Here is a 16,589-nt window from a genome sequence, read left to right on the forward strand (position 1 = left end):
CAATGGGTTTAGGAACTGCTGTTCGGGTAACAAAGCTCTTGGAAAGAGCCATTGGCCAGTCACTCAGGGAGACTCGGGATTCTGCAGCTGACCAGAAGACATGAGCACAGTTTTGGCCTAGCTGGGAAGAGCTGTTTTTGGACGCTCCCACTGAGTCACTTTAAGAGGATTTGTCAATTTGCTGTCCCTAAGGCCATGTCTACACGGACAGCATTGCAGTGGCGCAGCTGTATCGATATAGCTGCACTGCTGCAGTGCATCTGGTGAAGACATTTTATGCCGATGGGAGAGATCTCTCCTGTTGGCATAATAAAACCACCCCCACGAGCATCATAAGCTATATTGGTGAGAGAAGCTCTCCCGCTGACATAGTGCTGTGCATGCAAACGCTTACGTTGGTGTAACTTATGTCACTCGGAGATGTGTGGAATATTCGCGGAGCAACATAAATTTTGCAGACACAGGCTGTAGTGTAGACATGGCCTAAGGGTCTCGCTTTGCTAGTATTCAGGTTTCAGAGTAACAGCCGTGTTAGTCTGTATTCGCAAAAAGAAAAGGAGTACTTGGGGCACCTTAGAGACTAACCAATTTATTTGAGCATAAGCTTTCGTGAGCTACAGCTCACTTCATCCGAAAGCTTATGCTCAAATAAATTGGTTAGTCTCTAAGGTGCCACAAGTACTCCTTTTCTCTTTGCTAGTAAGAGACCCTGCAGAGCTATCCTTTAGGAGCAAGACCCAGAGCATGTCCCGTTACTCAGAACAATGGTGATCCCCATTCATTGGTGAAAGCAAAACACAGAACTGAGTCCAGGTGCAGCAAGTGGAAAACAGGCTGACTTTCCGCCATCTTTTCCCTTTATTTGCACAGAAAAATAAGCCAGCTATGATCAGATGGGCGCAATATACTGACACATAGGCTGAGGACCCAGTAACCCGTTACAGTCCATGGCTGTCCCAGACTCCTCAGAGTTACTCTTGAGGGACAGACCAGTCCTTGCTTACAGACAGCCCCTCAACCTGAAGCAAATACTCTCCAGCAACCACACACCACACAACAAAAACACTAACCCAGGAACCTATCCTTGCAACGAAGCCCGATGCCAACTCTGTCCACATATTTATTCAAGTGACACCATCATAGGACCTAATCACATTAGCCACACCATCAGGGGCTCGTTCACCTGCACATCTACCAATGTGATATGTGCCATCATGTGCCAGCAATGCCCCTCTGCCATGTACATTGGCCAAACTCGACAGTCTCTACGCAAAACAATAAATGGACACAAATCTGACATCAGGAATCATAACATTCAAAAACCAGTAGGAGAACACTTCAACCTCTCTGGCCACTCAGTAAAAGACTTAAGGGTGGCAATTCTGCAACAGAAAAGCTTCAAAACCAGACTCCAACGAGAAACTGCTGAGCTTGAATTAATATGCAAACTAGATACCATTAACTTGGGTTTGAATAGAGACTGGGAGTGGCTGGGTCATTATACATATTGAATCTATTCCCTTAAGTTAAGTATCCTCACACCTTCTTGTCAACTGTCTAAATGGGCCATCTTGATCATCACTACAAAAGTTTTTTTTCTCCTGCTGATAACAGCTCATCTTAATTAATTAGCCTCTTACAGTTTGTATGGCAAATTCCACCGTGTGTGTGTGTGTGTGTGTGTGTGTGTGTGTGTGTGTGTGTTCTTACTATATGTTCCACTCAATGCATCCGATGAAGTGGCCTGTAGCCCACAAAAGCTTATGCTCTAATAAATTTGTTAGTCTCTAAGGTGCCACAAGTCCTCCTGTTTTTTTTTTCTTGGAGGAATTCTTTGCTAGCTGTTCTGGTGCCACAGCAGCCTCTGCTGGGCAAAGGTGGAACTGCAGCACTTCTGGGACAAATGTATTTTCTGCTGGAAAAAAAGAATTCTGTGGAACACATGACTTCTGCACATGCATAATAGAGCAGAATTCCCCCAGGAGTATCGGGGTCGAGGGCAGGGGTAGTCAATTTTTTTTTGTCAAGGTCCAAATTTCTTGGCCAGAGTATAGTCAAGGTCCAAACTCCAGATAAACATTTTTCACACCACAAGTGACCCTGTTCAACACATACAATGCTGTGTAATACACCCAGGGCCTATATTGTTAATGCACTGCATAACCTAAAAATAATCTCCAGGAAAGATGTAATAAATTAGATCTGAGACTTTGAGAAAGTACATAGATAAAATATCAGATGCAAATATTAGCATTAAAAATTTTCAGACAACGGTTTTAAATTTGAATTTGTTTTGAGTTTACAAGGAGTATTAACTTTGGTTTGTCAAATGAAATTATTGTAGGCATATTACCCCCCGCCCCAGCTCTCTTCCCCATACCCCTGATTGACCACACCCAGCTTAGGGTTACCATATTTCAAGTTCCCAGGACATGGCCGGAAGGGGAGGGGGAGGTGGCAGTACAGTTGGGGGTGCTAGAGGGAATATTTGGGGAGATGAGGGAGAAGTGTGTGTACTGGGAAGGGGTAATTGGGGAGTGCTGGAGGGGTGTGTACTGAGAGGGGATATTTAGGGGTGTAGGAGGGGTGGGTGCACTGGGAGGGAGAATTTGGGCGTGCTGGAGGAGTTACCTGGTGGATGCTGGAGGGTCTGTGTACTGGGACAGGATTTGAGGGGTGGGGGGTACAAGAAGGCTATGTGTATTGGGAGGAGGTATTTGGGGTGTTGCAGGGGTGTGTGTGTGTACTGGGATGTGGTATTTGGGGGGTAGTGGAGGGAGTTCCTGAGGGGTCTAGAGGGTCTCTGTACTGGGAGGGGTATTTGGGGGGTGCTGGAGGGAGTATTTGGGGAGTGCTGGATGGGGCCCCTGGGGCCTCATTCTCAAGGTGGGAGGCAGTGTTGCTCCGTGTCATGGTGTCAGAGTGGCTGGTGCAGGCCTGGGACTCAGTGCCAGCCCACCAGTCAGTGTTTCCCTGCCTCGCCCCCTCTCCAGGGTGGGGAGCCGGGGCCTGGCTCTGAGGCCCTGTGGTAGGGCAGGTGACCTGGTTGAGAGATGTGTGGCAGCTCCGCTTACCTGGTGGGCTGGGTGACCCAGCTCCCCACAAGCCCCCAGATCGCCCACCAGCTCCCCGCCCAGAGGGGCTCCCGCTGCTCCACTCACTGAGCCCAGATGCCAGCGCCTGCTCATTCACCCATATGGCCCACTCGCTACATCCCTCTGCTGCTGCCAACTGGTGGAGGACGGAGCTGGTGAGGCTTCAGCTGCACCAAGCAGCCGCCTGGAGACACACTGTGCCCCGCAGCCTGGCCCAGCCACCTGCCCCTGACGGGGAGGCCCCAGTAGCGTAGCCAGGCGGGAGCAGCTGCTCCCCCTCTGAGCACAAGTGGTGCCTTTTTAATTTATTGGGGCCTTTTTTAATTTTTACTCACCTGGTGGCGCTCCGGGTCTTTGGTGGCAGGGGCCTTCCTGCGCTCCGGCTCAGCAGGGGCCTTCGCGTGCTCCGGCTCCTCGGTGGTACTTCGGCAGCACAGGCCTTCCTGCGCTCCGGCTCAGCAGGGGCCTTCACTCGCTCCAGGTATCGGTGGAGGGGGCCTTCAGTGCCGCCAAGGACCCGGAGCGCCGCCCAGTGAGTACAAGCGGGTGGCACCTTTTTTTTATGTTCACTCCACCTAGCTATGCCACTGGGAGGCCCTGCTCCCCATGGATCCAGCCCTGCTTGGCTTCAGCCCATCTGACCTTTACAGTCCACTCAAAAGTGTCTGGATTTCGAACTTGGTCCACCTTTTGACTACCCCTGGTCTAGGGGCATGAAACCCAGCAGAACCCTCTACCAAAGCTGCTGTAATCAGAATTAATTTTGTTGGTTTATTCGTACAGTACTCCTCACTTAAAGTCACCCCGTTAACATCATTTTGTTAGTGTAACAAAAATGATTAGGGGTATGGAACGGCTTCCGGATGAGGAGAGATTAATAAGACTGGGACTTCTCAGCTTGGCAAAGAGACGGCTAAGGGGAGATATGATTGAGGTCTATAAAATCATGACTGGTGTAGAGAAAGTAGATAAAGAAGTGTTGTTTACTACTTCTCATAACACAAGACCTAGGGGTCACCAAATGAAATTAATGAGCAGCAGGTTTAAAACAAACAAAGGAAGTATTTCTTCACACGACACACAGTCAACCTGTAGAACTCCTTGCTAGAGGATGTTGTGAAGGCTAAGACCATACCGGGGTTCAAAAAAGAACTAGATAAATTCATGGAGGATAGGTCCATCAATGGCTATTAGCCAGGATGGGCAGGAACGGTGTCCCTAGCCTCTGTTTGCCAGAAGCTGGGAGTGGATGACAGGAGATGGATCACTTGATGATTCCCTGTTCTGTTCATTCCCTCTGGGGCACTTGGCATTGGCCACTGTCGGAAGACAGGATACTGGGCTAGGTGGACCTTTGGTCTGACCCAGTAGGGCCATTCTTATGTTCTTACATTGCTGATCAACTAGAGAACATGCTTGTTTAAAGTTGCGCAATGCTCCCTGATAACATTGCTTGGCAGCTGCCTGCTTTGTCCTCTGCTTGCAGAAAGAGCAGCTGGTTGGAGCGAGCTGGTGGGGGCTTGGAACCAGGGTGGGCTGACAGCCCCCCATCAGCTCCCCTAAGTTCCCTGTGCAGCAGCCACCCAGCAGGCTATCAATTGCTGGGCAGTTCAGGTGTCCCTCCCCCCACTGCCATGTGCTGCTCCTGCCCTCTGCCTTGGAGCTGCTCCCCGGAGCCTCCTGCTTGCTGTGCAAGGGTTGGGGGAAGAAGGGTGCTAATGTCAGGGTGTCATCCTCCCCCCACTCCTGCCCCCCATCTCCACAGAGTGGGGGAGAAGGGGAACATGACAGGGCTCGGGATGGAGGGAGCTTGCTGGCAGCAGCTGCTGTCTCAACTTGCTGATCTACTTAAAAAGGCAGTGTACTTAGAGTGGGCTGAGTACTTAAAAGGGCAATGCGCATCTCTCTCACACATCTCTGTCTCTCTCTGCCATGCTGTGTCCCCTCCCTCCATTCGTGCTGCCTTGTAGAGTGTGAGGCTACATTAACAACGTGTTAACCCTCGAGGGCTCAGACGAGTGCTAGTTCATCATTTAGCAGTAACGCATTCCCTGGGAAACATCCCACTCTCTGATTCCATCACCTCAACCAAGCTTCACAATCATTGCTGTGTACACTGCTAAATTGTTTGTTTAAAACTTATACTGTGTGTGTGTGTGTGTGTGTGTGTGTGTGTGTGTGTGTGTGTGTGTGTGTGTGTGTGTGTGTGTGTGTGTGTGTGTGTGTGTGTGTGTGTGTGTGTGTGTGTGTGTGTGTGTGTGTGTATATATAGCGACAGGGTCAGGCCAGATGGCTACATGAGAGTGATCCTATTGGGATCCGGGAAGTGGGCGGGCAAAGCCCGCCCACTGCTAAAGGATCCCCCCCCAGCCTAAGAGGGACCTGGACACCAAATAAATACGGGGGACAACTAATGAAATAACAGGGACAGGAGTGTGGTCAAAGGGTCAAACGAAGAGAACCGGACGGGGACACCGAGTAGAGAACCCCAGACAGCGCCCACTGCTCCTCAAAGGCATCAAGGGAGTCAGTGGACGCCACCCAGAGGAACTCTGCCTGGATACGTGAACGGACGGAGGATTGGAAATAGGCCCCACAGTCACAGGAGACTCCATCGGCCAACCTCCTCACTCTGGTTTTATAGATGGCCATTTTAGCTAGGGCCAGGAGATCCTGTGACTTTGTGGGGCTGCGGATAGGGAGCGTATAAATAAGAAGGTGAGGGGAAAAGTGCAACCAAAAGATTAATAAAATATTTATGAGGAGCTGGAATAGGGGCTGCAGCCTGGCACACTCCAGATGTGTGCGCCAGGGTTTCCCTCATGCTGCAAAAGGGGAAGGTGTCTGGGATAGGGGTGAACCGCGCCAAGTACACGCCCGTGCTCACGGCTCCGTGAAGGAGCCGCCAACTGATATCCCCGGCAGGCCTCGGGACCAAGGTGGAATATAGGCTGGCCCACCGGGGCTCCGCACCCTCCAAAGGTGGCAGGAGGTCCTGCCATTTTGTATCGGGGCGGGACACAAGGGTGAGGGCGTGAAGGGTATGGAGCACGAGCGTGTATAGATGTTTCCTTGGCGTGGTCTGGAAGCAGACCGGCTGCAGCTCGTGGAGCCGGCTCACGGTGAAGGGGTGGAGAGGTAGGTTGGGTCCACGGGGCAGGGGCCTGATGAGGGGTGGAGGGTGGGCGGGGCGCACCCTCGTGCAGGACCTGGAGAGCCCCATGCACTGAGCAAGCGTCAGGGGATCCAGCCAGTCTCCCCGGTCGTAGTCCAGGAGGTCTCCGACTCTTGTGACTTCTGCCAGGACCAACCTCTGGCGCACCGAGGGGGAGTGAGGTCGCCCAGATCGAGGACCGCTGGCAAAGGGTCGTCCTCCCCCTGGGTGACCGGGGTCAGACCCAGGGCCTCGATCTCCTCATATATGGACAGGAGATCGCTTTCCACCACCCCGGGGTTCTCCGCGCTGGCATCCGAAGCGACGGTCACCTTGGGGCTCACAGGGGCTTCAGATGGTACCAGGGCAGGAGGGGCTCCCTCGGGGGCCTCGGAGAGGAGGAACTCCCGTGGAGGGGAGATACTACCTTCCGGTGCTGCCACGTCTTCCCCAGCCGGCACCGGTGGATGGATCACACCCGTGGGCAAAGCGGAAGGCTCGGCATCGGTGCCCCCCTTCCTGGTCTTCTGGGGGGCCTCCGCAACGGCTGGGAGGAGCGGAGCTCGAGCCTTCCGCTTGCCCTGCTTCCCCTGTACTAGGGCCCAGTGCTCCATGGCATCATCTGGGGGCTGGCTAGCAGGGGTCGTGTCAGGGGGCAGACGCGATGGCTCAGGACTCGGGGGGGGGGGGTAAACGGTGGGGCAGCACGAGAAAGGGAGGATTCCCCCTGGGCCGGGCCCTCTCCCATGCCCGGCGGTGTTCCTGCTGTACCCTCCTCCACAGGCCCCACCAGATTCTCCCAAGCGGGAGCAGTGGTGGGCTGGGAAGGAGGAGGGGTGGCTTCAGGCGCCGGGCAGCCAGGGGCACCGGCGATGACGGGGTCGGCGCCCTGCCGGGGCTCGGGGGTCCCGGATGCCCCTCCTTGCCGGGCCAAGGGGCAGTCCCTCTGGACGTGCCCCATCGCCCGGGAGAGGTAGCACCGGGCCTCCCCCGTGGAGTAGTGCACCCGGTAACAGGCCCCCTGATAGGGGACAAGGAATGACCCCTCAAGCGCCTCTCCGTCACGCCCCGCCGGCGGAATGAGAGGACGTGACGGAGGGCAGGGTCTTTGCAGCCCAGTTGGAGAGGGCTGACAACGGAGATGGGTTTCCCCAGGGTGGAGAGGGCAGGTAACAGCGTGGCATTGGGAAGAAAGGGAGGGACGGAGGTCAGGACCAGACGGATGCCCAGGTCCTCTAGCGGCTCCAGGGGGACGAACATGCCCCCCACAGCCAGGCACTTCTCCACCGCCTCCTGGGCGGTGGCCTCTGATGCTAAGAAGACGACGACCTTTCCGTACATTTTGGAGGCTGCCACAATGGCCGTGTGTCCCGCCACCCTTGTCAATGCCCACATGTACGTCTCCACATGGGGCAAGGCGGGCACCAGGAGGCAACGAACGCCGTGCTTCCTGGTCAAGGTCGGGAAGGGGCCCTGGCCGCTATAGATGGTAGCGGAGGGGGTGGGCGGGAAAGAGGATGTAGTGGTAGGCCAGGGGGCTGCCGCCTCCTGGGCGTACGCCCTGGGGGCCGGGGAAGGGGCACCCGCAGTGCTGGTGGAGGGAACAGTGGGGAGGGGCACCGCGGTCGGTGGCGGGGCTGCAGCAGTGGGGGCAGCCCCTGCCATGGAGGGCTTGGTCTTTTTTGCGGGGCCGTTGCCCTTCTTTTTACCCTGGCCCTTCCCGCCAGCTGGGAGGGCTTCCCCAGGGTCGGAAGGGGCGAGGGACGTGGCAGCAGCGAAGGTCACCCCGGTGTCCACCTCTGCCGGTGCCCCAGCGGGGGCAGTAGCAGGTGGTTCGGCTGCGGCAGTGGAGGTAGAGGCTCAGGGGGGCAACGGGGCAGCAGGTGGGGGAGGGGTGGTGGGGTTTTCTGGAGGGGCCCCACCCGTCTCGTCCCCCACCATCAAGAGCGGGGAGGGAAGTGGAGACACCAGAAGGAGGAGGGGAGAGGGGAAGCAGGTCGACCACTCGTCCCCGCTAGGCTGCAGGCAGAGGAGGAGGGCGCCAAAGGGGGTGGGCTGGAGGGGGGGGCAATCAGGGGTTGGGGTCAATAACCAACACTGGGTGGGATTCTGGCTCCTCTAGCTGCACTAGGAGAGGGGGGGATACAACAGCATTGGGGGTTCAGTGAAGAGGGTTTAAACTAAAATGGGGAGTGGCACAAGCGCATGGGAGGGGGCATGGGCGCACGGAGCAAGGGGCTAGCTTCAGAGGCTGGGGCAGGGCAAACAAACAAGGGCTGCAGAGGGAAACGGGCGGGGCAGGCAAACAAACCAAACTAGTAAGGGGGGCTGGGGCAAAGGACTGGAAGGGGCAAATGGGGCAGATAGCAAGGGGAAAAGCTGTGAGGTGGGCAGTCCAGGGGGGAGCATGTGCGCCCACATGCACTTACACAAAGTCAGTTTGGGCTGGCTGCTGCTTCTGGCCCAAATGGTGGAATCAGGGCGTGGCAAGCCAAGCAAGCAGCTGAGTCCAGAGGCAGGAGCTGAGGCAGATGGTATACAGCCAGTGGGGGTGGTGGAGGGGGCAGCGGTGGTGGTTGGGGGGGAGACACAGATGGATCGGGGGGCAGCTCCACGCCACACCCCCGTGTCCCCACAGTCAAGACCCCCACCACAAGAGCACAGTTTGAAAGTTACTCAGTTCCAAAGGCCCCCTCCACGGTGGCCGGCAAAGTCTCAAGGTGCTCCCCCACTGGTAGATCGTCCTCTTCTTCTCCTCCTCGGGGCTTCAGCAGCTCCAGGAAGCAGACTCCGCAGCAGCAACTCCAGGAACTCCTGGTGGTGGTCCGGGTAGGCAGAAAGGACCCCTCTCAGGTGGTGGTGGTGTTTAACAGCAACGGCTGGGGTCCCTCACTCCCCCATTCTGGGGAGCAGGCCAGCAGGCCCCTCCCCCCACAAAGGGCTGCAGTTGGAGCAGTACCCGAGGGTGGGGGGTCCAGCAGCCGGCCAGCAACCAGGTAGCAGAGAAGGGGGATGGTGTCTGGCCCAGCCAGGGGAGCAGCTGGAGCAGCAGGGAGACCCCAGGGCCTAACAGCAGCAGTATCAGTATCAGCAGGAGCAGCAGCAGCCCTCTCCCTCCTTCTCCCTCCAGGCCAGAGGGCTACAGGAGAGTGATCCTATTGGGATCTACACATTAGTTAGTCACTGCTTAGTCTATTTTTCATTAGACACTGCAACCATTATTCCTTGCCTGGGACTACTGTGGGATCTCAGTGTTTACTAGGGGAGGCTCTTATCTAGCCCCCCAGTCAAAGCACGGAGCAAAGTCCCATCCCCTCTCAGACTGGCAGATGCCGACTTATTTCTTCCCCATCTAGAACATATTTCCCAGCCTCCATTGCTAGAGCGCCACCTTCCCAACAGAAGGGCAGAGCATACAACCCAATCAGAGCATGCTTCTGGGGTCTCAGTTAGTTTGTTCACATAATGGTCCAATCCTACCCTACCCACGGAGACCATCTCCCTCCTTCACAATGCACAGCTTCCCATGGTCTATGAAACAGGGCTCCCAAAGTCACTGCTGAGGGCAGGTCTCTAACAGGCTGCACAGGACATGTGCCCCCTCCATATTATGTACAATACACACATACTTTAAGTCTTGTAATGCTCTTCCTCATTTCTCAGGAGACAAGATCCCTGTGCTCCAGTGGGTTCCCATTGTGGAATGTCCAGTAACTTCCTAGAGCAACAGGGAGTAATGAACTCCCATGCTCTCCATGGCAAGGGCGCAGAGCTGGAGGGGAGAACTCATCTTCTTTCTCCAGGGGCGACAGGACGTCAGAGTTACAATAGGCACACTGGGACTGTCGCTCCCAACACATTCATTTCAATAGGAGCTGCAGAACCTGAGTATTTCAAAAGGGAATTGGACTGGAAACTGCAGCCTCTCTATGCCTCTGGCACATGATTGGTGACCTGCTGTGAGTGGTTTGCCAGCCGTTGCCCTAGCCTGAAGGCCAGTTATAGCAGAATGGTGTAAACTGGCACCAAGGAATGCGACGTGCCTGCTATGCCCCAAACTGCCATTTTCAATGCGATTAACTTGGCTCTTAGGGAAAGTCAAGTGAGTGATAAGGATCCAGTGACTGACAACTGTCATTTAAAATACTAGTTAGCTATTTAATCTCAATACAAATCAACCACGCTGTCCTAGAACAGATCTTAAATCAGGCACCCAGGACACAACCCACAAACCCTTTACCTGGAGATATGTCAGCTGGCCAATATCATCAGGAAGTGATGTCAGCTGGTTGTCATGGAGATCTAAAACCTAGGACAGGAGGAGAAGATTCTGTCATCAATCAAGCTTGTGGTGAAGGTGTCACATCGTAAGCACAGAGAGGAGTTACCCAGCAGTGAAAGTCAGTCTGCCAGGCTGCAACTTTCAAAGGGCCCTAAGAACATCAGGCATCCAATTCCTATGGACTTTTGGTAGGGGCTGGGCACCTAGCTCCTGTCAGTAATCCACTGTTCTCCACGTCCAGCAAAGGAAGGACAAGAAGTAATGGGCTCAGGTTGGACCTAGGGATACTTAAGTTAGATATTAGGAAAAGCTTTCTAACTCTACAGATAGTTCAGCACTGGAACAGGTCACCAAGGAAGCTTGTAGAGAATCCTTGTCACTGGAGGCTTTTAAGAACAGCTTGGACAAAAAGCTGTGAGGGATGGTCCTGCCTCAGTGCAGGGGGCTGGACTTGATGAACTCTCCTGATCCCGTCCAGCCCTGCATTTCTATGACTCTACACTACGAGTTTATGTTGGAGTCCACACAACGAAGCCATTTTTTCCGACAAAGGGCTCTTAAAAGCAATTTCTGTACTCCTCCCCAGCAAGGGGATTAGCACTGAAATCGACATCGCCGTTTCGAATTAGGGTTAGTGTGGACACAATTCAAAGGTATTGGCCTCCGGGAGCTACCCCACAGTGCACCATTGTGACCGCTCTGGGCAGCACTCTGAACTCGGATGCACTGGCTAGGTGTACAGGAAAAGCCCCAGGAACTTTTGAATCTCATTTCCTGTTTGGCCAGGCGAGCTCATCAGCACAGGTGACCATGCAGTCCCAGAATCGAAAAAGAGCTCCAGCATGGACCGAATGGGAGGTACTGGATCTGATCGCTGTGTGGGGAGAGGAATCCGTGCTATCAGAACTACGTTCCAAAAGGCAAAATGCCAAAACATTTCAAAAAATCTGAGGCCATGAGGGACAGAGGCTACATCAGAGACGCAACACAGTGCCGCATGAAACTTAAGGAGCTCAGACAAGCGTACCAGAAAACCAAAGAATCAAACGGATGCTCCAGGACAGAGCCCCAGACATGCCGCTTCCATGCTGAGCTGCATGCAATTCTAGGGGAGGCCGCCACCGCTACCCCACCCCTGTCCGTGATGGGACACTCTCCGCCATGCCTGAGGATTTTGTGGATGGGGAAGATGAGGAGGAGCTTGAGGAGAGCACACAGCACACTGTTCTCTCCAACAGCCAGGATCTTTTTATCACCCTGACTGAAATACCCTCCCAACCCAACCAAGCTGGAGAAGGGACCTCTGGTGAGTGTACCTTTTTAAATATAATACATGTTATAAAAGCAAGCATTTTTTAATGATTAAGTAGCCCTGAGGACTTGGGATGCATTCGTGACCAGTACAGCTACTGAAAAAGTCTGTTAACGTGTCGGGAGATGGAGCGGAAATCCTCCAGGGACATCTCCATGAAGCACTCCTGGAGGTACTCTAAAAACCTTTGCAGAAGGTTTCTGGGGAGAGCAGCTTTATTCCGTCTTCCACGGTAGGACACTTTACCACGCCATGCTAGTAGCAAGTAATCTGGTATCATTGCATGACAAAGCTTGGCAGCGTATGGTCAAAGTGTTTGCTGGGTCCTCTGCCTGGTTATGGGTAAATGTCATCAGTCAACCCTCCTTCCCTCCGTAAAAGCAACAGCAGACAATCATTTCGTGCCCTTTTCCCTGGATTGCGTCTGCTCGGGCAATCCAGGGAAAAGGGCACGAAATGATTGTCTGCTGTTGCTTTCACGGAGGGAAGGAGGGTTGACTGATGACATTTACCCATAACCACCTGCGACAAATTTTTGGCCCCATCAGGCACTGGGAGCTCAGCCCAGAATTCCAATGGGCAGCGGGGACTGCGGGATAGCTACCCACAGTGCACCGCTCGGAATGTTGACGCTTGCCACGGTACTGTGGACACACACCGCCGAATTAATGTGCTTAGTATGGACGCATGCACTCAATTTTATACAATCTGTTCCCAAAAATCGACTTCTGTAAAATCAGAGTACTTTCGTAGTGTAGACATAGCCAAGAAAATCCCAGCCTCTACAAACAAATGGATTCACAGTAGTGCCAGTGACAGGAGCTCAGCAGCGCCCAGATGGTAAAGACTTCCTGCCACTGTCTCCCGGGGATGAAACTGAAGGGGTGAGGTCAGTGAAGAAGACTTTACACCTTGCTGCCAGTCCCTAGAGGTGAGAATCAGTTTGATGGGTAGAAGGTTTATTTTTAACCCTGAGTGAATGCGAACAGAGACATTATTACAGGCTCACAGGTTACCTTCACAGTTATGAGATTCAGGAGACTGCAGGACTTTGGAACCAGAGATGTTAGATTATTTGTATGAACAATCAGCACCTGAAGAAAAAAATAATATTGGAATAACATCACAGGAGATATTACAGCCTGAACAACCACATCCCCGTGGATTTCATTCTGTATTCAATTGTTCTATTTCTGTAAGGGGTTCAGACCTGATTAGATTAAATATTAAATAAAATATTTATTTGCATGAGTGGAACTGGCTGCCATAGGAGACCAGAGTCAGATATCACAGCTGAATTTAAAGAGGGGTCTGGATAATTTTCTGATCAATAATACTTGAGGTCATGCAGGCTAATACAGCAGGAGATTTGATTCTTTCTAAGTTAACTCCTGTAGAGGCTCAGCAAGAATTCCTACACATATTCTCCTGTGATAAAGAGGCTCATTGGTGGGTCACTACTCTCTAACAGCAACTCCTCTCAGGCTTGACAAACTCACTACACCTAACATATTGCTATCACAGTATTTGTCTGTAAAGAAGGTCTGTCATAAACATACAGCTAAGGGTAGCATAAAATCCCTCCTTTACCTGTAAAAGGTTAAGAAGCTCAGATAACCTGGTTGGCACCTGACCAAAAGGGCCAATAAGGGGAGAAGATACTTTCAAATCTGTGGGGGAAGATTTTTGTTTTGGGTTTTGTGTGTTCTCTCCGGAGACAAAGAGAGAGACCAAGCAAGTAATCCAGCTCCTACTGAATGATACATTTAAACTTACAGAAATAGTAAGTAAGAGCAAGGAGTATCTTTTATTTTAGCTTGTGAATTTTCCTCTATGCTAAGAGGAAGGTTTATTCCTGTTTTTTTTGTAACTTTAAAGTTTTGCCTAGAGGGGAATCCTCTATGTTTTAAATCTTACCCTGTAAAATTATCTTCCATCCTGATTTTACAGAGATGTTTCTTTTACGTTTTCTTCTTTTATTATAAAAGTTCTGTTTTTAAGAATCTGATTGGGGTTTTTAGTGTCCTAAAAACCCGAGGGTCTGGTCTGTGCTCACCTTGTTTACTCTCAAGCCTCCCCAGGAAAGGGGGTGAAGGGCTTTGGGGGATATTTTGGGGAAACAGTGGTCCTTTTCCTAAATCTTTGTCTAACTCACTTGGTGGTGGCAGCGATACCGTTCCAAGGACAAGAAAGGATTTGTGCCTTGGGGAAGTTTTTAACCTAAGCTGGTAGAAATAAGCTTAGGGGGTCTTTCATGAGGGTCCCCACATCTGTACCCTAGAGTTCAGAGTGGGGAGGGAACCCTGACAAGGTCATTGCCTTCTATAATGAGATAACTGGCTCTGTGGATAAGGGGAAAGCAGTGGTTGTGTTATTTCTTGACTTTAGCAAAGCTTTTGATACGGTCTCCCACAGTATTCTTGCCAGCAAGTTAAAGAAGTATGGGTTGGATGAATGGACTATAAGGTGGACAGAAAGTTGGTTAGATCGTTGGGCTCAATGGGTAGTGATCAATGGCTCCATGTCTAGTTGGCAGCTGGTATCAAGCAGAATGCCCCAAGGGTCGGTCCTGGGGCTGGTTTTGTTCAATATCTTCATAAATGATCTGGAGAATGGCGTGGATTGCACTCTCAGCAAGTTTGCAGATGACACTAAACTGGGAGGAATGGCAGATACGCTGGAGGGTAGGGATAGGATACAAAAGAACCTAGACAAATTAGAGGATTGGGCCAAAAGAAATCTGATGAGGTTCAACAAGGACAAGTGCAGAGACCTGCACTTAGGACGGAAGAATCCCATGCACTGCTACAGACTAGGGACCGAATGGCTCGGCAGCAGTTCTGCAGAAAAGGACCTAGGGGTTAGAGTGGACGAGAAGCTGGATATGAGTCAACAGTGTGCCCTTGTTGCCAAGAAGGCCAATGGCATTTTGGGATGTATAAGTAGGGGCATTGCCAGCAGATGGAGGGACGTGATCATTCCCCTCTATTCGACATTGGTGCGGCCTCATCTGGAGTACTGTGTCCAGTTTTGGGACCCACACTGCAAGAAGGATGTGGAAAAATTGGAGAGAGTCCAACGGAGGGCAACAAAAATGATTAGGGGGCTGGAGCACATGATTTATGAGGAGAGGCTGAGGGAACTGGGATTATTTAGTCTGCGGAAGAGAAGAATGAGGGGGGATTTGATAGCTGCTTTCAACTACCTGAAAGGGGGTTCCAAAGAGGATGGATCTAGACTGTTCTCGGTGGTAGCAGATGACAGAACAAGGAGTAATGGTCTCAAGTTGCAGTGGGGGATGTTTAGGTTGGATGTTAGGAAAAACTTTTTCACTAGGAGGGTGGTGAAGCACTTGGAATGCGTTACCTAGGGAGGTGGTGGAATCTCCTTCCGTAGAGGCTTTCAAGGTCAGGCTTGAGAAAGCCCTGGGTGGGATGATTTAGTTGGGGATTGGTCCTGCTTTGAGCAGGGGTTTGGACTAGATGACCTCCTGAGGTCCCTTCCAACCCTGATATTCTATGTGAGGTATTAAATGAAAGCTGAAAGCAGCAGTCCCCAAACGAGAGACCGCAAAGTGGTCTCCAAAGTGGCCAGGAATGGGGACACGGCTTGGGGAGGAGGGATGTGGACAGGGGTAAGGGTGCCAAGGCTGGGGCTGCAGCCAGGGGTGAGTCTGGGGCTGGGAGCAGGGCCACAGCCCAGCTCCGGTGGGGGTGCCAGGGTTGGGGACTGGTGTGGGGCCGTGAGTTGAGCCACGCCAAGGCTGAGGCCAGGGCCAGACATGGGGCCGGGAGCCGGGGACTCCTGGGGACGGGACCAGAGCAGAGCTGGGGGTGGGAAGGGGCTGGGTGGCATTCCCTCCCTGCCCCCATGGCAGCTGGCCCAGGCCCCACTCCATGCCCCCATAAGGGGGTGCACCCCACACAGGGGTGCACCCCATACTTTGGGGACCTCTGGCTTATGGTATACTGGTCATCATAAGCGTTGCGAGATGTATATATGGGTGATAACTAAGAAGCTGTAGGTATGTGCTACAAAATGTGCTCACCATGTGAGCCGGCAGGGCTGATGAACAAGTCTGTCCCAGAAACAGGAATGTTGGTTTACATCAGAGACCTCGGCAGGCAGGTAAATCAAGCAATTCAAAAGCCAATATGATGGGAGCTGCATTTGCATATAAGACAACAGGAAAAGCCAGGCTGACCGGGGAAGCAGGGAGTGTGAAATCAGCCTGGGAAAGCACCAAAAACTAAAACCATTGGGGGGTTGTCTTGTCTCTGGGGTCAAAACAATGAGTTTTGAGGAAATATAAGGAGAAGCTAAAAGACATTTTGTTATCCATGTCTCTGGCAGAGGGGAGTGATTCGTGACCATTGTGGATGCTGGTTTTGACTGAAAACCAGCAAGCTCTGCAGACAGACTTTGAGGGTTAGAAAACGGCTTTAGCCAAAGGACGGTAGCCCGCTAAAGTTTAGTCTTTTAGAAGTGTGTTATAGTTTTGTTTTTAACCAATTCTGTTTTCATTACCTTTATGCAGTACCACTTAAATCTCTATCTTTGTTAATATACTTCTCTTTATTTTATCATAAGTACATCTCAGTGCTGTAATATTAAGCAGACTGTGAATCCTTCGTGGAATCAAACAGGCTGGTGTGTGCAGTGTCCCTTTGGAGATAGCAAACTTGGTAATTTCTGTGAGTGTCCAGTGACGGGCTGGATACTGCGGGGAATGCTTTCAAGGGTGAT

General features: G+C 52.3%; 1 protein-coding gene across 3 annotated transcripts in view; it reads right to left on the bottom strand.

The window, feature by feature from the left end:
- The window catches only part of LRSAM1 (leucine rich repeat and sterile alpha motif containing 1), a 55,439-nt gene that overhangs the window by 26,772 nt on the left and 12,078 nt on the right, over positions 1-16,589 (bottom strand). For all 3 annotated transcript variants that reach the window (XM_074974048.1, XM_074974047.1, XM_074974045.1), the window contains exons 5-6: positions 12,860-12,937; positions 10,490-10,558 (exon numbers count right to left, since the gene is read on the bottom strand). In XM_074974048.1, the coding sequence (XP_074830149.1) occupies positions 10,490-10,558; positions 12,860-12,937 (147 nt within the window). The remainder of the gene's footprint in view (positions 1-10,489; positions 10,559-12,859; positions 12,938-16,589) is intronic.

The sequence above is a fragment of the Natator depressus genome, chromosome 16 (assembly GCF_965152275.1).
Source record: "Natator depressus isolate rNatDep1 chromosome 16, rNatDep2.hap1, whole genome shotgun sequence".
NCBI lineage: Eukaryota > Metazoa > Chordata > Testudines > Cheloniidae > Natator > Natator depressus.